At 37.8% G+C, this 21,265-nt stretch overlaps 1 protein-coding gene across 5 annotated transcripts in view; it reads right to left on the bottom strand.

Annotated features, from left to right (window-relative positions):
* The window catches only part of zc3h18.L (zinc finger CCCH-type containing 18 L homeolog), a 72,149-nt gene that overhangs the window by 40,911 nt on the left and 9,973 nt on the right, over positions 1–21,265 (bottom strand). For 4 of the 5 annotated variants that reach the window (XM_018257994.2, XM_018257996.2, XM_041590209.1 and 1 more), the window contains exons 4-9: positions 16,366–16,514; positions 14,876–14,965; positions 13,485–13,642; positions 10,614–10,646; positions 7,889–8,003; positions 2,771–3,015 (exon numbers count right to left, since the gene is read on the bottom strand). In XM_018257994.2, the coding sequence (XP_018113483.1) occupies positions 2,771–3,015; positions 7,889–8,003; positions 10,614–10,646; positions 13,485–13,642; positions 14,876–14,965; positions 16,366–16,514 (790 nt within the window). The remainder of the gene's footprint in view (positions 1–2,770; positions 3,016–7,888; positions 8,004–10,613; positions 10,647–13,484; positions 13,643–14,875; positions 14,966–16,365; positions 16,515–21,265) is intronic. The other variant, XM_018257997.2, reaches the window with a different exon arrangement.

Below are 21,265 nucleotides of genomic sequence, written 5' to 3'. Positions count from 1 at the left end.
AGTTGGATGTAGTCACATAGGTTAAAAACAAAAACAGATGTCACAATTTCTCATTGAAATTGATTGCATACCTCCCAACATTTTGTAAATAGAAAGAGGGACGAAAAGATTTGCGGCATGTAAATTATTTGACCAGCCCATTTTTGTGGCCACACCCTCTAATTACCATGTTGATTTTACAAAATTTGGCAGGTTATGAAAGTTTGAACACATTTCTGTTATTACAGTTTTGCTAATGAAGGTGAATTCCCCTTTAAGCTGCAAGTCACAGTTTCCCCAAGAGACCTGCTTATCTTAAATTGTTACAATTGCTTCTTTGCTTATCTAAGTACAAAAGTATCCAAGTGCACCTGCTGAGTGTTCTGGGCTCTCTGCCAATAGCCAATTAAAGTTAGAAACATATCTTTTCTGGCTGTTCAAGTGCAGGAGATCAAAGGGAAAGTCGGGGCATTTCAGTAACAATCAGGCAGGTTGACCCGTCAAAATCGTAAGTAAGTAGGGATGGGCGAATTTGACCTATTTCATTTCGCCAAAAATTCGCAGCCGGCAAATGTCGCCGACCCCCATTAAAGTCTATGGGCATCAAAAAAATGTTGACGCGTGGCGCACAACGCCATACAAGTCTATGGGCGTCATTTTTTCAGCAAAACAAGGCGAAAAAAATTCGCCCATCCCTACTTGTAAGTACAAGTGACATCAAAGAGTATGGGGTCTGTTAATAAATGCATTCCCTTGCACTGGAAGGCATAAGACACTGTACAGGAAAGGATTTTAATATGCCCCTGATTTTATGTGTACATTATGTCATATTGTGTCATACGTGTGGAGCCATTGATTGACAAACATCTCTACTTATTTTTCAGGGTTCATTAAGGTCTGGCATGGTGCAGAGAGAATGGAGAATTCCTAATGTGGTGCCGCTATTCAAAAAGGTATCCCATTCTCTGCCTCAAAACTATAGGCCGTCTAGTCTGACGTCCCACAGAATGTTACTGGTTAAATTAAGGAATGTTGGCCTGGAACATAGTATTTGTACTTTGATAGATTACAAAGAGTGGAGGTAAACAGAACATTTTCTAATTGGACCAGTGTTGTTAGTGGAGTACTGCAGTAGGGTTTTTCTCGACCCGCATCCTCATAACCCGGCCTGCTCTCTGCCCGAGGTGAAGTCACGAAAGTGGTGGGGCAAGCGAGAGTCTATAAATGGACGGGCTGGAAGCCGACAGTGTGAAGTCAAACCCGCGACCCCAAACCTGCAGTGTGAAGTCATACCCGCGACCCCAAGATTTTTGCAGTAGCTGGCCTGAACCCGTGTGTTTTGAACTGGCCCGCACATCACTTTACCGCAGGTGTCTGTACATGGTCTTTTGCTTTTCAACTTGTTTATTAATGACCTGAAGGTGGCCATTGAAAGTATTTAGATAAAGCACCTCCCAATCCCTGAAATACAAGGCAACATGTGGGACCATATACCAATGACAAAGGGCAACATGAGCCTGTCAGAGGGGTAGCTGATCATTTAGTTGTTTGGGGCCCTAAAATGCATCAAATCTACTTCTTTTGGGATTTGTCAAAATCCCAAACTAAACCTAAACCCTAATTAGCATATTCAAATTAGGGAAAGGAGGAGACAATCCACAAGCTAATTTCCAGTTTGTCCACATACTGTACTTGCTATCATTCATAGTTGTGCGAAAATACATATAGTGATGCAAACATGCAAAAGAGCATAAGAAACATTTAAAATCCAGCCTTTTTACCTTATTTATACAATCTTTTGAATCTACCCCTTACACAGCATCTTTCAAAAAAGTGTTCTTGCAGAATGTATAAATTTAGAACCATACATTATAACCATTATAGCATGTATCAGTAGGTTTGCCCATTTATAGAAGCCTTGTTTACTATAGCATAAGATATCCTGAGAATGTTGGAGAACAGCTTAGCAACACATCTTCACATCGGCTTCACCTTGCCTGTTTACCCCGAAATCTCAGGGTCTAACCCATGTTAGTTAAATTTTTTTCTTTCAGCTGATGAAGTTCATTATTAAAATATCTTATGCTATAGTACACAAAGCTTCTATAAATGGAAAAAACCTACTTGTTCAACACTCATCAGAAAGCAGCAGGTTTTATGAAAACAAACATCCATTGCATTACAATATATTTTTTTTTTTTTCAAAGGTAACTTGTATTCAGCAACTTATTACATAACCATATAGGCTAAAGCAAGTCAATCATGTGAAAAATAGTACGATGAGAAATGCAAACTGACCTCACATTTTAAATCAGAACAATTAAAACAGCAGCAATAACACCAGGAAGACAGCCTCAGAAAAAAGATGTCTAAATAAAGTCACACCATGTGAGGACAGAAAAATTCCCATGTTGCAGAGCTGTATACAATAGGCTTGCAATGCCTAGGAAAGTACTTAACCTGAACTGGGGAAGTTTGGCAAGTGCCTTTACTCTACCGTAGTGCTGTAACCCTTTACACAGCCGCACAACAAAAAGTGAAAGTGCAAAACATCCAAGGCACTTAAAGGAATGTAAACCTCTCTAATATTGACTAAGGTCACACAAGTTACATGACATCTTATCTTCTGGAATTTTTTCTAGCACAGCCCATGTTTCTAAGTTTAAAGGCCACAACATCGACATTAAAGTGGATCTTAATCAGAGCATAACAGTTTGCAAAACAAAAGGAAATGTAAATCTAAACAAATCTGAAATAAATAAAGAAACAAAAATAACCCCACAGAACTTACCTTGCCAGGAGTGGAGACTTGACTTTTGTCTTGTCTTTATCCTTTTCTTTGTCTTTTTCCTTGTCTTTTTGTCGCTCTTTCTCATCTCTTTTGGTCCTATCTTTCTCCGAGTCTTCTTTTCGTCGCTGTCTTTCCTTGTCTCGGTCCCGCTCTCTCTCACGTTCTCTTTCTCGTTGACGCCGCTCTCTGTCTCGTTCCCTGTCCCGATCCCTTTCTCGGTCACGTAGTCTTTCCCTATCTCTTTCCTTAAATGGGTAGCAAAAGGGCAATTCAGAGGTTTTAAGAACTGCTATTAGCAAATTATGGACAAGTGCCCATTTCCTTTAACTGTGAAATTATATTCTGTAATGCTTTTTAGCAACGGTCGGAAAACAAATATAGCTGGTCACATGTGCAAAGACAAACAATATTCTTGGCAATTTAAGGTATTGTTGCCTGCCCACAGAATAATTTCTAGGACCCATATAAAAATTTGCCTGGCTAGGAAAGAGTGCCTCCTTCTGGTGCAAGGACGAGACATTACAACACCAGGTTAATTACCCTAATGTTGCTTGTGAAGCCAAGTGGATGGTCAAATTGGATAACTTAGGTAGTGAATGAGTTGGATCATAACTAATACACTTGAGTGTGTATGATAGCATAAAGATTAACAACCATCAGCATCGTATACTGGTCACCTAAAGGGAGAACCCTTTGAACACAAAACAAAAGTGCCCAACAACATCAAAAACATTTTCAATATAAAATGCAGTGTTGGTACTTGGCAACAAGTACACACTGATGACAACAGAAATATAAAAAGCCAAGGACATTTTTCATATCCTACTGAATATAGCACAAATTATACACACACTTATAATTTAAAAGATTCAGGTCCTGAAAGAAATAGCTATATTTTGGATGAACACCCCTTTGGTGTTATATTTAGAAAAAGAAATTTCAATTTGAAGTCATAGTTATCTATTGCAACCACTCGGATCTTTGTTTTGATTTTCTAGCTTGAAGCAAAATAAAAAGTATTGCTATTGGTAACTTCATTGGTGCAAGATTAAAGCTATGTTAGTAAATCTATGTTAGTAAATGGGCAACTCGTGCTTAATCATAGTTTTACTGCACAAAAAGAATGCACAAAAGTATGCTGCAGTTTCGACGTCAGCAGCAAGTTTCTGCAGAAGGGCAAGATTAGAGCATTTTTTGCAACCAGATTCACAAATTCCAACACTTTAGGACTTTAGCCACCGCTGATTTAATCCAGAATGTCTGCTCCCCGTCCAAGGTACCACAGAATTCTTGAAAACTTAACGGAAGCCGACCAGGAACTGCAGTGCTGTAGTTTACCACCACTGCACACATTAATTAAAAGTGAAACACAAGGGAGGGAAGTGAATTCACTACCCCCAATAGGAGGGAAAAAAATATTTCTACCAAATGATACACCAAAAACAATTAATTTTTTTTTATCCTATTCATGGGATACACCTAATAAACCACATAATTCGAGTCTTTTGTAAAACTTATCTTTACTAGATTTCCCTCTTTAAAAGAAAAATATAAGAGTTTGACTACAAATATTGGACAGCACTATATCAGTATGTAATCGGCCAATACTTCGCAATAATAGCTTCAATCCTTTAACTTTGTACTCCATATTGGCTCACAAAGGGTATCCTATTTTGCTGAGAAGTTTTAATTTTTTTCTTTCAACAAGGAGTGTCTTGGTATAGCTTTTACTTCCTTGATCACTTTATCTAGATCCCATGGGTAATATAATCTGTTCTTCAACATTTGGGCTGCATTTTTATATCCTTCATCATTAGTAGCAATTCTCTTACCCTGAAAAATTGGCCTTTAGGTATCCCCCGAATACATCTAGGGTAGTGGAAACTCCTTACGCTTAATAGGTTATTCCTATTGTTGGCCTTGCGATTCAGGTACATATTGTTAAAGTGCTGTCCAATATTTGTAGTCAAACTCCTATTTTTTGTTACACAAGAGGGAAATCTATTAAAGATAAGTTGTGCAAAGCCGATCTATAAAGTAAGAATAGGCTGCAAACATAGCCATAGCGCATTACAGTTAGGTACTTTCCCATGCCTGAACTGTGTGTGCTGCTGTTCTGTTATAAAGGGACAGTAAATATGCCGTCCTACTAAGGGATACAAATAAATATATGAAACACTATGACACATGTAACACAGGTTCATTTGTATACCTACTTAAATGCCATAGTGCAATGGTGTACATAGGGGAGACTTAAGATGTGTTAAAGAAAGAATTAAAACACAGAAGTGGAATATTAGAAATTTTGTCCCCAACACAAGCACAGCTACATTGCCACGTCACTTTAATGATCATAATCCCTCGCAAGATGGTTGGTATTGGATGTAGACACCAACAAGAGGGGGTGAAAGGAAAAAGTTATTGTTACACAGGGAAGCTATTTGGATAAAGAAAATGGAAAGTATGCAACCTAATGGATTAAATGATCAGTAGAGCGTGAACTGTTTCTTCTAGCCTCAATTTCGAAAACAGATACTTCAATTTCACAGCAGATACAAGTGAACACTGCCCTAGCCTCAGTGGGTAAGAATTTAACTGGTTTATTGTTTACAATTTTGGGCAGAATGAGTTATGTGCAAATGTTTAGCTATAGCTAAATGCAGCATGCTATAGTAGGATAAGTGCATTACTGGGTATTCAATGTATATCTTGTTCTGATGTTTTTATTTGATCAGGTTGAAAGTATGTCCACAACAGTGGTCTTTGAACATTAATATGGACATTAAATCCACTATGGACTAGTAACGGACTATGACAAAAGACTCTTTGCTGAATTATGGCAGGATCTTCACAATGGGTGAATCCCATGAATGGAATAAACAAGAAGAATGAAACTGTTTTTGGTGTACCATTTGGTAGAAGCAATTTTCCCCTCCCATTGGGGGTGGGGAATTCACTCCTCTACCGTGTGTTTCACTTTAAATTGATGTGTGCAATGGGGGTAAACTACACTTGATAAAGGGCCTCTCTGCTCGAACATTTAAACGTGTTTAAAGATTATTGCAGTACAGCACTGCTGTTCCTGGTCTGCTTCCATAAACTGTCAAGATTAGGGCATGGTATGAGACTACTTCCCAGTGACATTTAGGGGGTAATTTAATAAAGTCCAAATGGCAAAAAAAATTACCTGGAGGTGGGCATTGATAGTACTGTTTCTATTTTTGCAGATGATACAAAATTGTGCAGAACTATAGGTTCCATGCAGGATGCTGCCACTTTGCAGAGGGATTTGACTAAGTTGGAAAACTGGCAGCAGACTGGAAAATAAGGTTCAATATTGATAAATGTAAGGTTATGCACTTTGGCAAAAATAATATAAATGCAAGTTATACACTAAATGGCAGAGAGTTGGGAGTTTCCTTAACTGAGAAGGATCCTGGGGTTTTTGTATATAAGTTGTCTAATTCTGGGCAGTGTCAGTCTGTGGCCAGTAAAGTTCTGTCTTGCATAAAAAAGGGCCTTAACTCAAGGGATGAAAACATAATTATGCCTCTTTATAGGTCCCTGGTAAGGCCACATCTGTAGTATGCAGTGCAGTTTTGGACTCCAGTCTTTAAAGTCTCACCCAAAAAAATTATTCCAAATCCTATTTTATAACTTTGTCAAGCAAAATAAACTTTAATTACAGCGCTTAAATTATTTGAATCTTGTTTCCCTGGCTATGGGAATTAATAATTATAGCAAGGAGACAGGAGCCATTTTGTAGACAATGTTATTAAGACAAGCCTTGTATCATCTCAAAATCTTGTTTGTGCACCAGAATGGGGGACCTGATGTCCCCATGCACGGACTACAGAATTACATGGTAAAGAGAGAAGGGGATGTGGGAAGTGCAGAGCCATCTATGAAGTGCTGAATGGAAAGTTAAAGTAATTGCCTGCCCCACCTCTAAGCCTAAGGCATAGAGGAGGGGCAGGGAATATTTGATTGACAGCTGAGATTTTTAAATGAGTTTACAACAGCTATGAATTGTTTAATAATAATAAAAAAAAGAATTTGGATTTCATGTTTAATTTAAAAAGGACTTTTATTGTACAGCTTTTTATGTCTGCGTGACAGGTCCACTTTAAGAGGGATATAAATGAGCTGGAGAGAGTGCAGAGACGTGCAACTAAACTGGTTAGAGGGATGGAAGACTTAAATTATGGTTGTATACTGTCAAAGTTGGGATTGTTTTCTCTGAAAAAAGGCGCTTGCGAGGGGACATGCACTTTACAAGTACATTAGAGGACATTATAGACAAATAGCAGGGGACCTTTTTACCCATAAAGAGGATCACTGTACCAGAGGCCACTCCTTTAGACTAGAAGAAAAGAACTTTCATTTGAAGCAACGTAGGGGGTTCTTCACAGTCAGGACAGTGAGGTTGTGGAATGCACTGCCGGGTGATGTTGTGATGGCTGATTCAGTTAATGCCTTTAAGAATGGCTTGGATGATTTTTTGGACAGACAGAATATCAAAGGCTATTGTGATACTAAACTCTATAGTTTGTATAGATATGGGTATATAGAATTTATGTAAAGGTATGGAGGGGTGTGTGTATAGATGCTGGGTTTTCATTTGGAGGGGTTGAACTTGATGGACTTGTCTTTTTTCAACCCGATTTAACCATGTAACATAAAGACCTGCCAATGAGTTACATACACCTCCAACAAGAGGCATTTGCAAATCTATAGCTTAAATTATCTGTCTGGATAGACCAAATGCAACATAATAGGGTTGCAGAATGATCTGTCTAAACTGCTGCCTGATGTGCCCTGTACTCCTAAAGCTGGTCATACACATCAAGATCAGTTTATTTGCCTGGAATCCAAACTGGAGAAACAAAATATGGAATACATTGGTCATTCCACATCAGGACTATTTGAGCATTCAGAGATGGGCCCACACATGCACACTGACAGATGATATACACAGACCAATGAGACTTTCTGTTTGATTTAATTGGAGTTACCCTTTGTAAATGTCCCTCAAATATAACATTCTTAAATTAAGTGAAAAAGACTAACTTAAAATCCAGTCAAAGCACACACACAGACAAAAAAAAGATGTCTTACCCTGTAGCGATAGGGCTCTGTTTCTGTATACTGAACTCTGAAATTCTCATACTGGCCTCCTCGCCATAAGGGTTCCATTTCAAAGTCATTATATGGATCTGCATATGGGTTTGACCTTTATGGAGAAAAAAATAATAAAATGTAAAGAAAACTATTTCAGCAGTAGTTGCACAGTCGGATTAATTTCTATGAAACTTTGTATACCATTTCTAAATTATCTGCACTGAACACATGGGAAAACAACATGGTATGATGTAACAGTTTTAATGGAATATATCTGGAACTCAGGTCTAACTGGAATCAGAAATAGGTTGCTTGAGAATGATAATTAAATGAGTTAAAAAGGAACTCCAGGTTCAGATTAAAATCCCCCAACCTCTTATTTGAAGTTACAGAAATCATTTTCAGTAGCAATGCATTATTTTTTTTTTCACCCTTTATAGTCAATATTAGGGATGCACCGAATCCACTATTTTGGATTCGGCCAAACCCCTGAATCCTTTGGCCGAATACTGAAACAAATCTGCATATGCAAATTAGGGGTGGGAAGGGGAAAACATTTTTTACTTCCTAGTTTTGAGACAAAAATCCATGCCCTAATTTGCATATGCAAATCAGGATTCGGTTCGGACGGGCAGAAGGATTCGCCCGAATCAGAATCCTGCTGAAAAAGGCTGAATCCTGGCGCAAATCCTGGAGTCAATATAAGTCCAAAATCTTTATTAAGTGCAGAGACATGCTGCTATTTCGGGAGATTAGTCACCCAGGGACAAATCGCTTCTTCTTTGGGCGACTTATCTCCCCGAATTGCCTTCCCGCCGGCTAGAATGTAATCGCCGACGGGATGGCACATGGATCTCTTTGGCTTTCCGAAGTCGCCCGAAGTTTCCTCGGAAAACGAAGCATTCCGTGTGCCATCCCACTGGTGATTTACATTCAAGCCGGCAGGAAGGCAGTTCAGGGAGATTAGTCGCCCAAAGAAGAAGTGATTTGTCGCTGGACGACTACTCTCCCGAAATAGCAGCATGTGTCTCAGTCAGTCAGCATTTTTCTTCTGCATTGTCTCTGACTCCTGTTGCTTCAGTGAAAAGTAGTTGGCATCATTAATCTTCACATCATCATGCTCAGTAGGAAGCAGGAAATGTAACCCTTGATCACCTTTCCTTAATCCCTCCCCTTCAAAGAATGCCCACCAGAGGACTCCTGTCTTTCACCACGTCCCCTCTGCTCAGAAAGTGAACTGATGACCAGTGTGTGCCAAAAGGAGAATGCTAGGAATGAGCACTAAATCACTGTCACACAGAGTAATAACAGATGAGGAGAGGCATTATGGGTGATGATGTTTTTGGCCATAGCATTTGAATAAATCATGATGACGTCAGAAGTATATTTAACACGCCTGCATTGGAAAAGTTTTGAAAATATACAGATTAATGATGCTAGCTTTATGGATCAGAAAAGAGGTAAAATCATATTTAAAGATTGAGAAGTGGGACATTTTGGATGCTTAATATTATTTTACATATTAAAAGGGTGGTTCCCCTTTAAGTTAACTTTTAGTATGTTATAGAATGGCTAATTCTAAGCAACTTTTCAAATGGTCTTTATTTTTTAATAGGTTTTTAATCAATTGCCTTCTTCTGACTCTTTCCAGCATTCAAATGGGGGTCACTGACACAATCTAAAAAAAATGCTCTGTAAGGCTACACATTTATTGTTATTGCAACTTTTTATTACTCATCTATCTATTCAGGCCCTCTCCTGTTCATATTCCAGTCTCTTATTCAAATCAATGCATGGTTGCTAGGGTAGATTGCTGAGATTGCAAACCGGAGAGCTGCTGAATAAAAAGTTTAAGTAAAAAAAACACAAATAATAAAAAATGAAAACCAATTGCAAATTGTCTCAGAATATCACTCTCTACTTTATACTAACAGTTAACTCAAAGGTGAATAACCCCTTTAAGGCCAGTGTATTTAAGATTTTTATCATGAACCCGGGGTTCCCCTTTAACAACATTTTTAAACATTTTTTTTTCTTACATAACAGTAAATGATTAGGTTTCACATCTTTTCAGGTCTAAAAATTCCCCTTATGATCTAGAGACCTTCTGCAGCTCTGAATACAGATATCAGATTTTTTATTCTCAAAAAATAAGTTTACATGGTGTGCTTCCTTGTATACCTTCCCTGTCTGTAGAATTAAGACCATTACATTTTCTATTTTTGTATTGTTTATTGGTGACTAGTTCCATTCAATAACATGTTACACACCTGCACTTCTTGTGAAAAAAATGTGGCGAGCTCTGTTGATACGAGTCAAGAATCAACAAGCAACTAATTCAGAGAATTGACAGAGATTGTAAGAGTATCTAACAAACGGTATTATACCTGTGACCTTAACAACTAGGGTGACAGATTTCTCTTCACCCAAATGGTAACAGAAATTATAGCAGAATCACAAATACACTGGGTGCACCAGCACAGAATATAAGAATAAAACACACTTGATTGGACTGGTCTCTGCTACTTTTGCAAATCAATTCCAGTTGTAATTAGAAGTAAACAAAAACTAGCATTGATAGTCCTGTGAGCTATAAACATCAATCTCTACTCCCACAATCGACTTATATCTCCACGGGAAATGAGACTGGAGCTTCATTAGTAAGCAACTGCAGTTCACAGTAGTTAGCAAAAAAAAAAAGAGAAATAAATCAGTCACTTACGCATGTTTTACAGTTTCACGAAATTCTACTTCCCTTTAAGAAAAAAAATAGGTCTTTTAAGTAGAAAATAAAGAAAACATTTTTTAATTATAAGGAAAAATAACTATTACATAACTATTTACACATTAAAGCTTGGAAAAAAAAAACGCATGCATCGCCAATGTAACCTGCCTAAATTCTTGTTCATCCAGAGGAAGGCAAAATAAAATCCAAACAATTACTATATCCAAAGATAACTGTCCCAAGGCTTTTTTCAGTAAAAAAAAATATTTTTATTTAAGTTAGCGTTAAAACTCAGATACATAATGACCCCACAAAGCCCACCTTACGCGTTTCGCACCCTCCGGCGCTTAGTCATAGGTGTCTCTGTAAACAGCATGTCCTATGCAGCATTTAAACCCTATTAATCACTCCCATTTTCTTTAAAACCAATCAAAAGTTAAGAGGGATTAACCCTACTTTGTTAGTTTGATCCCAAAATTGCCTCTGTGGGGTGTTCGTATTCTATTTCTTGTATCACTGTTTGTAAATTCAAGTAGTATTTTCAGTTTAACAATATCCATAAAGTCAATATATATCTTATCACATTGAAACAGTATAATTCCAAAAATAATTTACACTCCCTTTTTTGCACACGTTATTAATTATAAAAACCGTCACTAGATCTCTCTCTATTAAAGATTACCCAGCAGAGAAATTTTAAGCACTATTAACTTCTTCAGATATAACAGGTGACATCAAACTCGTGATTAAGTCCTAGGGGCAGACGTGTTCCCAAATGGAAAATCCAAAACACCTCTCTCCTTTCCAAAAGGCTCAACTGATCACCTCCTCTCACTCCCAATCTGACTCTCTCTATCCCTTGAATGCAGAAAAATTCTATGTCTCCCCCATTACAGGCAGTAAAGTGTCTAGTGATATTACTCTTTTCCGCCATTCGTGGATTTTTTATCTGACTCATATGCTCCCTTGCTCTTTCCTTAAATTTTCTAGTTGTGCACCCATATTGCATCTGGCATTTAAGGCACGTGATCAAATATATCACATAGGTGGTATTGCAATTGATATATCCTTTGATATCAAACTCCCTCCCTGTCACAGTTGATTTGAATCTCTTAGATACTTTCATATGCCTGCAGGTTATGCATCTGCGGCTCCCACATCTATAGTTACCTGTCCATGTAATCGGCCCCAAATCCCGTATTTGGCATTCCATTTTGAAATGACTAGGTGATAGCATGTCTTTCAGGGTATGAGCCCGTTTGGGAATAACATTAATCCCTTGGCTCAATACTGAAAAAGTGCTCATCACCATAGAGGATGGGCAGAAACTTTTTTACAATTCTAGATATTTCAAAAAATTGTTTACTATAGCTGGTAGTAACTACCACTCTATCAGACCAATTCTGACTTTTGTTTTTCTTTGCACTAGTCTTCAATAAATTCTCTCTATCACTCCCTTCTGCTCTCTGAAATGCTTTCTGTATAGTTTTTTGTTTGTAACCACTCTCCAAAAATCTCAACTGCATATCCCGTGCCTGGCACCCAAAATCCTTATTTGTGGAACAGTTTCTGCGAAGCCTCAAAAACTGTCCCACCGGAATTCCTTCTATTAGTTTTTTTGGGTGACAGAAAGAGGCATACAGGAGAGTATTGCCACTACAAGGTTTACGAAAGATACTCGTGTTTATTTCCTAAACTTCTACTGATAACATTACATCCAAAAATTCTATTTGGTATGGACTAAATTGGCTAAAATGGGAGGGATTAATAGGGTTTAAATGCCGCATAGGACATGCTGTTTACAGAGACACCTATGACTAAGCGCTGGAGGGTGCGAAACGCACAAGGTGGGCCTTGTGGGGTCAGTATGTATCCGAGTTTTAACGCTAACTTATAAAATATATTTTTTTACTGAAAAAAGCCTTGGGACAGTTATCTTTGGATATAGGAATTTTTTGCATATGATTGCCTGTGAGTCCCTCAGGCTTAACTAAGGCAGAAATCAGAAGTGGATTCCAAATGGATGAATATTATAAAATAAAACCCAAGATGGCAATTAGACCAGTCCGTGGAACAACTTTGTATGAAGAGTGAATTTCAGTAACCTTGTATTTTCTTGCTTGCTAAAAAGGCATCCAATGCCAGACTATTTAATATATCTGCCATGACAACTGATTCAAGTAGACAATTCCACAATACCACAGCTCTTACTGCTCTTTGCATCCTGAACACAGAATATGTAATTGTTTTCGGTCAAAGAATCTAATTGTGAACTAGGCACCAAAGTGTATGGTCTTGTCCTCATATAATTGCACATAAAGAACATATCCTGAGCAAAATACTTCTTTTCTAGTGTAAACAATCCCAACTTGGCCAACATTTCCTAACAAAGCCCTCCATACCCATTATGAGCTTAGTTGCTCTTCTCTGGCCTTTCCTTATGAAAAGTGTTCCTAAGTGTTTACAATCTATTCTTGTCCTTCATACATTTTCTGGTTCGGTTATTGCATCCTGTGTGTCCTGCCGTTTGGGCATCCCATATTTATTAATACTAATAAATATGGGATGCCCAAACGGCAGGACACACAGGATGCAATAACCGAACCAGAAAATGTATGAAGGACAAGAATACAAAGCTGACTATCTTTTAAAAGAACTGATCTCACCACAATTTCACAGACTAGATTTTCTCAAAATAACAATATTGCACCATAGTGCAAAAAAAGACAAAGAAAAACACAGGTGTCCAGTTGGTCAGCCCTTTTGCACTAAGTGAAATCATACAGTGACAAAATTTAAAATGGATGTTAGAATGTTAACCATATTTAATGGGATACAATCTCTAGTACCTGACGAAATTTAACTTACCCCGATTCACGAACTTCTCTTGTGATTCGATAATTCCAGTCATGCATAAAATCATTTTCTTTATCAAAGTCTCGTTCCTCCTCTCCGATGCTTACAGTAAGGCGTTTCTCCTCAAAGTCGGGCTCTTGCTCCTTCCTCATTGTGGCTTTCTTTAACACCTGACAAGAATCACAAACAAGATTGCGTAAAAATTTCAAGGACAAACATGAAAAAAAGGTGCATTTCATACAGAAATTTCTTTTGATCCAAACGCTGCAGTACTATGTTTATGGTCATGCAGCTGTCAACTACCACATACCAAGGCAAGTGTGTCCTAGCTCAATAATAAGGACTTATATTGAAAATACTTTTGGCTTGTTGTTTTAAATGTTATTTCTTGATCTAAACAGCAAAACTAACTGGGTTCAGTTCACGTATTTTTGGTTTTAAGCAGATGAGCAGAGAATGGACATCTGCTTATTTGTAAATCAGAACACACACACACACCCGCTACTTATGGTGGTGGGTAGCAGGGGAAGTTATAACTAGGACTCACTACTCTAAACATTATTTTCAGAGACCTGTTTTGTATGTTATTTGACTCTGTAAAAATACACATGTAGTTTGTTTGCGTTTAATAAACAAAGAGAAAAGAAAAGATCACCCAATTCACTTGGGACACACAACAATAAACAAGGGTGTTTGTATGAATGTATTCAAATGATTGCAGCCCTGTAGGAGGCATGTCTTTCTAATTAAAGGAGAAGGAGAAACTTAATTAAAAAAAACCCTACCCTACATAGAACCCCCACCCTCCTCCCCCCAGCCTAGCTGCTACCCTGGGCAAATGCCCCAAAGTCTTTACTTACCCCACCATGCAGATTCTGTCCAGCAGAGTTCACGGGCGCCATCTTCAGGCGCTTCGGTAATCATCGGAACGAGGCCGCCGCTACAGCAATTTTCGCATACACAGTTGTCGCAAAACAGAAAATTGCTCCAACTGCGCATGCGCTGCTTCACTGGTCTCATTCCGAAGATTACACAAGAGAAGAAGATGGCTGCCGTGAAGTCCGCTGGGCACGGAGGGGTAAGTAAACAGTTAGGTAGCAGCTAGGCTGGAGGGGGGGGGAAGGGCTATGTAGGGTAGGGGGGTAGGGTTTCTTTTTTACTTTAGGAGTTGTTTCTCCTTTAAGGAGAAGGTCCACAATCAAACATTTTCAATGGTTTTTATGTTATTTGCAAATGGAATTGCTTATGAAACATTATCTGGTTGTTCATTTCTATTCTTGCAATGAATATGTATCACAGAAAATAATGAATTGAAACATTTGTACATGCTGGCAATAAAAAAATGGTGACCTAAATCTTTGCACATCCATATTCCATGCATTAATAGAATCTTCTGTACTTACCTCCTTTGCATGTCTAAGTCCTCTTTCCCAAGCACTCTCTGTAGGAGGTTCAGGCACTGGTGGAAGTAATTCATCAGCTGCAGGTGCTCCCTGAAATAAATACAAAAAGGTGACACAAATTCTAACGTAATTAAATCAGGAAAATAAATAGGAATACTTCTTCCTTTCAAACGAATCCTTTTTAACAGGCTTTACGAAGAGGTGAAATATTGTACATTATGTAATGGGGTTCTGTACCAGCCCAAGGCAATCACAGTCCTTTAGTTATGAAGATGTGTGTATCCAAAAGTGACCCCAATAGCTTCCCATCTTCTGTTCTGCTGATGTACAGTTCATGCTCTGTGCTGTTGTTAGTTACCTGAGATTAGTGCTGAAACAAATGTAATTAGGATTTAATATTTTAGCCACACTAGCATCAGCTTCTATAATAGTGAACCACTTTTTCCTGCTTGATGACTTGTGAAGACCACAAATGTATTTTTTCAACGGCTGCCCAGAGTGCATTGAGCATGTGCAGTGTCACAGACACTCTAACTAAACTAAATCCAAGAGTATGAGTGCACAACTTTGTATTCTGAATTAACTCAATGTATCCACCTTACACATACCCCTGAGATATAATAAAATATCTCTAAGGTGCATGTAAAATATTGAAACTATATACTTAATTTATGTAAAGGAATTTAAAGGACCAGTAACAATGAAAAGGATTAGTAAACAATGAAAAGGCTTAGTATGCAATTAAATATAGACAGTAGTGGTAAATGGTAAACGGGACTTATTGCACACCTACGGATGGAAAAACACAAACATTTAGGGGTAAGGACACACTGGACGATTTGTTGCCAACGTTTTAAAAAAGTAAATCGCGGCGACAAGACGATCGTCTTTTTTGAACAGACGATTCACAGTGACTATTGGCACAGAGCGATTTGTATCCCATTACTCTGTGCGGTACGTGCTCCACCCAAACCGGAAACGGTTTGTGCTTCCCGCTGTAACCTGGCGTCTTTACGTGCTTGCGTTCTTGCGTCATTGCATTCGCATTGTAATTTGAATACAATTGCTGCTACTTATCTGTATGTGTGTGCGTGTCTAGGAGATTTCAGTGCTTTTCTAAGTACATGCTATTTCTGATAAATCGCTCGGAAAAGGGTCTCAGTGCATTTTGGAGCTACAGGCGATTCACAAACGCGCTGTGGGCACAGGAGCTGGCGTCTTTCATTTGGTTTTGTTCAGAGACAAAACGAGGGATATGTTGCCGCGATTTGCTTTTTAAAAACGTTGGCGACAAATCGTCCAGTGTCCCCCTACCCTTAGACTCACGGTATCCTATGCAATTAAATCTTGTGACCATGTCGAAATACTTTTGCCATGGTTACATGATTCAACTCTTTAGTTTAGGTCTATAGGCATTTTCAGGCCTTGTGTTGTCTACAGGCAATGTGATTTGCTACAGGTGACAAATATCCCCATTTACAGTGTCTTACCCAGGGATTTGATGGTGCTAGAGGATTAGTACCCGCAGTAGGGGTACCATTGGATGAAAAAGTGTCCTGCTTGGTAATCAAAGAATAATTCCCTTTATCGTTCATTCCAGGATGGAGGTAACGGCAACTCATACCCCATGTACAATGACCTAGAGAATACAGATAAATAAAAATTTGAAAGATTAGAAATATGTTTTGCAGTAACTTTAAGCACTGTTTGCATACATCTCATGGTTATAGAAACAAAAAAAATAAACATGGAAGCTACGCAGAAGTAGTCATCTCATCCTCTGTAACAGGAACATGTAATGAAATAAGGCACTTAATGGTAGAGAAAGAATTTGGCTGAAGTCAGCAGGGAAATTACTTAAGATAGCTATTACATTACAAAACAATGATATTGGCTGTAAAATTGGCACTGAATGCCTGACCAATGATGCTAAGTAATCCCTTATATATAGGGTCAGTGCTCTACTCTCCACATATTACAGTATTTTGTCACATCAGCTATTTTTCTCCCTCAAGAGGCACTGTTATATCATAATTGCTGAGAGGCAAAGGAAGTAGCTTAGCTGAAGCTTGGAAGAAACATTTATGTTACTGGAAAGAGCACAGATGACAGTTACAGAGCAGGTTTGTCAGGCTAAGATACTTATAAAGTGTTGTACAAAAGAATTTTAGAAAGTTTGTGCCCTTTTGGCAGGCTACAGCTGACAGTGTACAGGGGATATTTTGTAGTGATTGATGAATAATGTTATGGGGCTAAAGCAATTATTATGATGAGAACAGGGAATGGCACAAAAGTTTTTTTCTTTATGCAATTTTGCTCCACCTTTTATTGCCCTATGAGGCCCTGTGCTAGCACTTTCAAATGATCCTCAGAGCACAATAGAGGGCAAAAACAGGTGTTCTGATCAAGGAAAAAAACAGTGGATAGGAAATTGAGCATGTCATGTAAGACATTGTACTGAAGGGAATGAATTTCATAATAAAAACATTGAAAAATTATATTCATGCATGCCGTATATACTACGTGAACTCCCACAAGTCAAAGGATGGGCTGAAAGCTTGTGAAGATATTTTGCCATTCCAACAAGTCAGACAACAATAGCTGAGCCATCTATAAAGTCTGAGTTCTCCAATTAAGCAATTCAGAATTAGGTACTAATTAAGTGGAATTGATTGGCACTCCTGTAATAAAAAGCTCAGCTCTAAAGGTAGTCATACATTGTCCAACCATGCACAGTATACAACTAACTGACCCGAACAGATGGATACTGATGAGGGGGCATGCAGTTGAAAAACAATATTATATTTTGTATATGCACACATTGCTATTAATCAGCCATGTAGCCAAGCAGCAAATAGTTGTTGGCCCAAATCCCCCCCCCCCCCACCATAAATAGCATTTAAGGCTTTCATTACATTGGAAAAACCCAACGTCACAAACTGTATAAGTACATTTGGTGTCCTGTTATTGAAAAGGAGTGCTGATGGATCATGACATATTCAGCACTCTGTAATACGTACATAAACCTGTAAGTACATAAACTTATTCTAAGGTGGTTTTGTATATTTGAAATACACCATCTTAATGTTCCCTTTACTTTATAAGGAAAAAAAAAATTACCAAGGATGTCATAGAAGTTTCATCACCTTGTAAAATTACCATTTTTTTTAATTACCCATTTATGTGTACATATAGTGAATGAAGTACCCCCTATTGTAAAATATAAGGATATTTTAGGTTACATGACCATATAAAAACACAAAGCCGATGGTCATGGAACTCCGAGGTGCCTTTTATGTCCTCCTATTTTGCAACAGGGGGTACTTTATTTATTATAATAAATAAGTAACAATACACATAAAATACATAAATATTTACTAAAATAATACACAAGTTTCTGCCAACTGAAATTACCCCACTAAGCTTCGAATACAACAGATGACATCACTAAGTACCGTTTATAACGATATTTACAGGATATACATGGCTCTTACATTATACTGTACATATAGATGATCAGATCATTAAATTACAGATACAAATATATATAAATAAAAGTATGCCTCAACAGCTACAGTGGCATTTATAATTTATAAGCAGTATGCAACACACTATGGAAAATAGAGTTGTGTGTTGGATATAATGTAGTAAATATGTATCAAAACAAAAAGTGCTGATAGAAAAGCACTTCATTTGTCTGAAACCTGAAAAAACAAGCACAGACTTAAAGAACATTCAATATTTTGGGAAGAAGTGTATGAAGGCCAACAGTATACTATAAACTGCTCATATGTTTATCTAGTAGGGAGAGGTCAAAATGGATATGTAGAAAACATTTCATTACATTGCAGGCAATAGGTTAGGTGACAATGGATGAATCGAGTCAGTAGCATATTGGCGTGTGTATGACAAGGTCACCAAATGAGTGAATCTTTCAGTGTACCTTAAAAGTGGCCAGAAAGGCAGAAAGGCCTAACTGACCGATATCTGGCCAAAATCCAGAAGGTTAGAAAATCCTGTCAAAACAATGACCACAACTTATCCTGCGATGGCCTGTATCCATGTCATCATGACCCAACTGTTTGACTCCAAGGCCATGCGATTGGGTCAACCCAGAATCAGCCACTTCAAGGTGGGCATTACAGGGAAAGAGACGATTGTTTGACGAGCTTGCAAAAAGAAGTATGGCCGCTTTAACTGTTAATGCATTCACTCTGTAAATAGGTTGAAAGTGCATTTTTGAGTAGTTAAAGTTGATCTATCACGAAAATGAAAATTTAATATAAGCTTCATCTCACTGAAATAAGGCACTTTCTAAATATAATGAATTAATAATTCTTTAATGTTTAAGAAATAATCAAGTTACTCAGTATCTCACTCTCCACAACCTGTCACTGTTCATGCTGAGGTCTGGGTCAGATTTTGATTGACAGGTAGGTCTAATATGTCTTTTAGGGGGGCTCCCTTTCTTAGAAGAATAACACAAATAACCAACTCAAACAAGTTGCTCAGAGGGGGGGGGAGTGAAGAGTAACTTGATTATTTCATAAACGGTACAGAATTTTTAATTAACCATTCAGAAAGTTTCTTATTTCAGCAAGATGAAGCATATATTAAATTTTTATTTTCATGATAGCTCCCCTTTAACAGAAGCAGGAGTCTAGGACACAACTGCCATCTAGGGGTTCTATGGAGTAAAACAAGACTTTTTAAACAGAAAAATAATGCCACAAAACATACTATTTATAAATAATACACAAAAAACAATGCCTTCTACTGATCTCTTTTTTTAACGATTTTTCCAAAATATATGTTGACCCCTCGTACCCCCCCTCCCCCCAGTTTTTCAAAAGCGGCTCTATAAGCTGCTCTCTAAACTATTACATTGGTAAATGTGTTGCTTGTTTCTCAGCAATACCTTGATCCTGTACTGAACACGGTACCTATATAACTAAGAGAGGAACTATTATAATTTGATATGCTAGTTTCTGAAATTCCACTGCTGCTACTAGGAAATCTGACTGTTATGGACTAGAGTCTGATGGAGCTTATACTGGGAAACAAAAGCAGGGGAGGTAAACATAACTCATTTTTATAACACACATATAACTAAAAATGGCAAACAAAAAGGTTTATTGCAGAGGTGAACTATCCTTTAACCTAAAAAGATGTAGATTGGAGCTTCACAATCTTGTTTATCAACCTGAATTTCTTTCTACAATGGACTAGTAAATAAAAATACACTTAAATTAATAAGCTACTTACCAATATCCATGACATGAAGCAGACTACCTAACCTACTTTGTGAAAAGGTTAAGAAACGCGGACATATTATATAGACAAAGGCTTTTGTAATATTTTGGAACTGAAGGGTTAATTTATTACATACTTAAAGGGGACCTGTCCCCTAAGAAAAAAATCCAAATTCTTTTCTCTCGTAAAATAAACTTTACTTACACTATATTTGTTATTTAAATTTTGTTTCCTTCAGTCTTAGAATTATACAATCGGCAAGCAGGCAGCAGCCATTTTGTGGACACTGCTATTGTAACAAATAGTGTATCACCCCAAAACTTGTGTATGCACCAGAATGGGGAACCTAAAGATCATGCACCGTACCCTATACAATTATAGAGCCTGGGGAGGGAAGTCGAAATGTGGGGAGAGCAGCGACATGTAGGAAGTGCTGAATGGAAAGTGAAAGTAATTGACTGCCCCACCTCTATGCCTCAGGCATAGAGGCGGGGCAGCCGATATCGGAGTGGCAGCTCAGATATTTAAATCCATAACAGGTATGGATGTTTTAATGAAAAAAATAATTTGTGTTCCATGTTTAATTTGCAAAGGACTTTATGCAGCTTTTTAATTGCAGGTGACAGGTCCACTTTAACTGCAGTATATAGAAGAATTTCCAGCAGCTCAGATCATTTCAAAGTGGTTGTACACCCTTGAGAATGTTTAGCATGATGTAGAGAGTGATATTGTGAGACAATTTGCAATTGTTGTTCATTTTTAATTACTTGTGTTTTTTAGCTTTTTATTCAACTGCTCTCCAGTTTGCAGTTTCAGCAGTCTGGTTTCTGGAGTCCAACGTTACAAACATACATTGATTTGAATAAGAAACTGGAATATAATTAGGAGGGTCTAAATAGTAATAAAAAGGCAAAATAACAAATTGCCAGCCTTACAGAGCATCTGTTTTTTTAGAGGAGGTCAGTGACCCCCATTTGAAAGCTGGAAAGAGTCAGAAGGAAAAGGCAAAACTATACAACATAAACAATGAAGACCAATTGAAAAGTTGCTTAGAATTGACCCTTCTATAACCCATTAAACGTTTACTCAGAGGTGAACCACCCCTTTAAGATTCATAAAAATAAACAGTAAGTGTAA

The sequence above is a fragment of the Xenopus laevis genome, chromosome 4L (assembly GCF_017654675.1).
Source record: "Xenopus laevis strain J_2021 chromosome 4L, Xenopus_laevis_v10.1, whole genome shotgun sequence".
Classification (NCBI taxonomy): Eukaryota; Metazoa; Chordata; class Amphibia; order Anura; family Pipidae; genus Xenopus; species Xenopus laevis.
The sequence above is the reverse complement of the archived record's forward strand: the minus strand, read 5'-3'. Positions and strand labels throughout refer to the sequence as shown.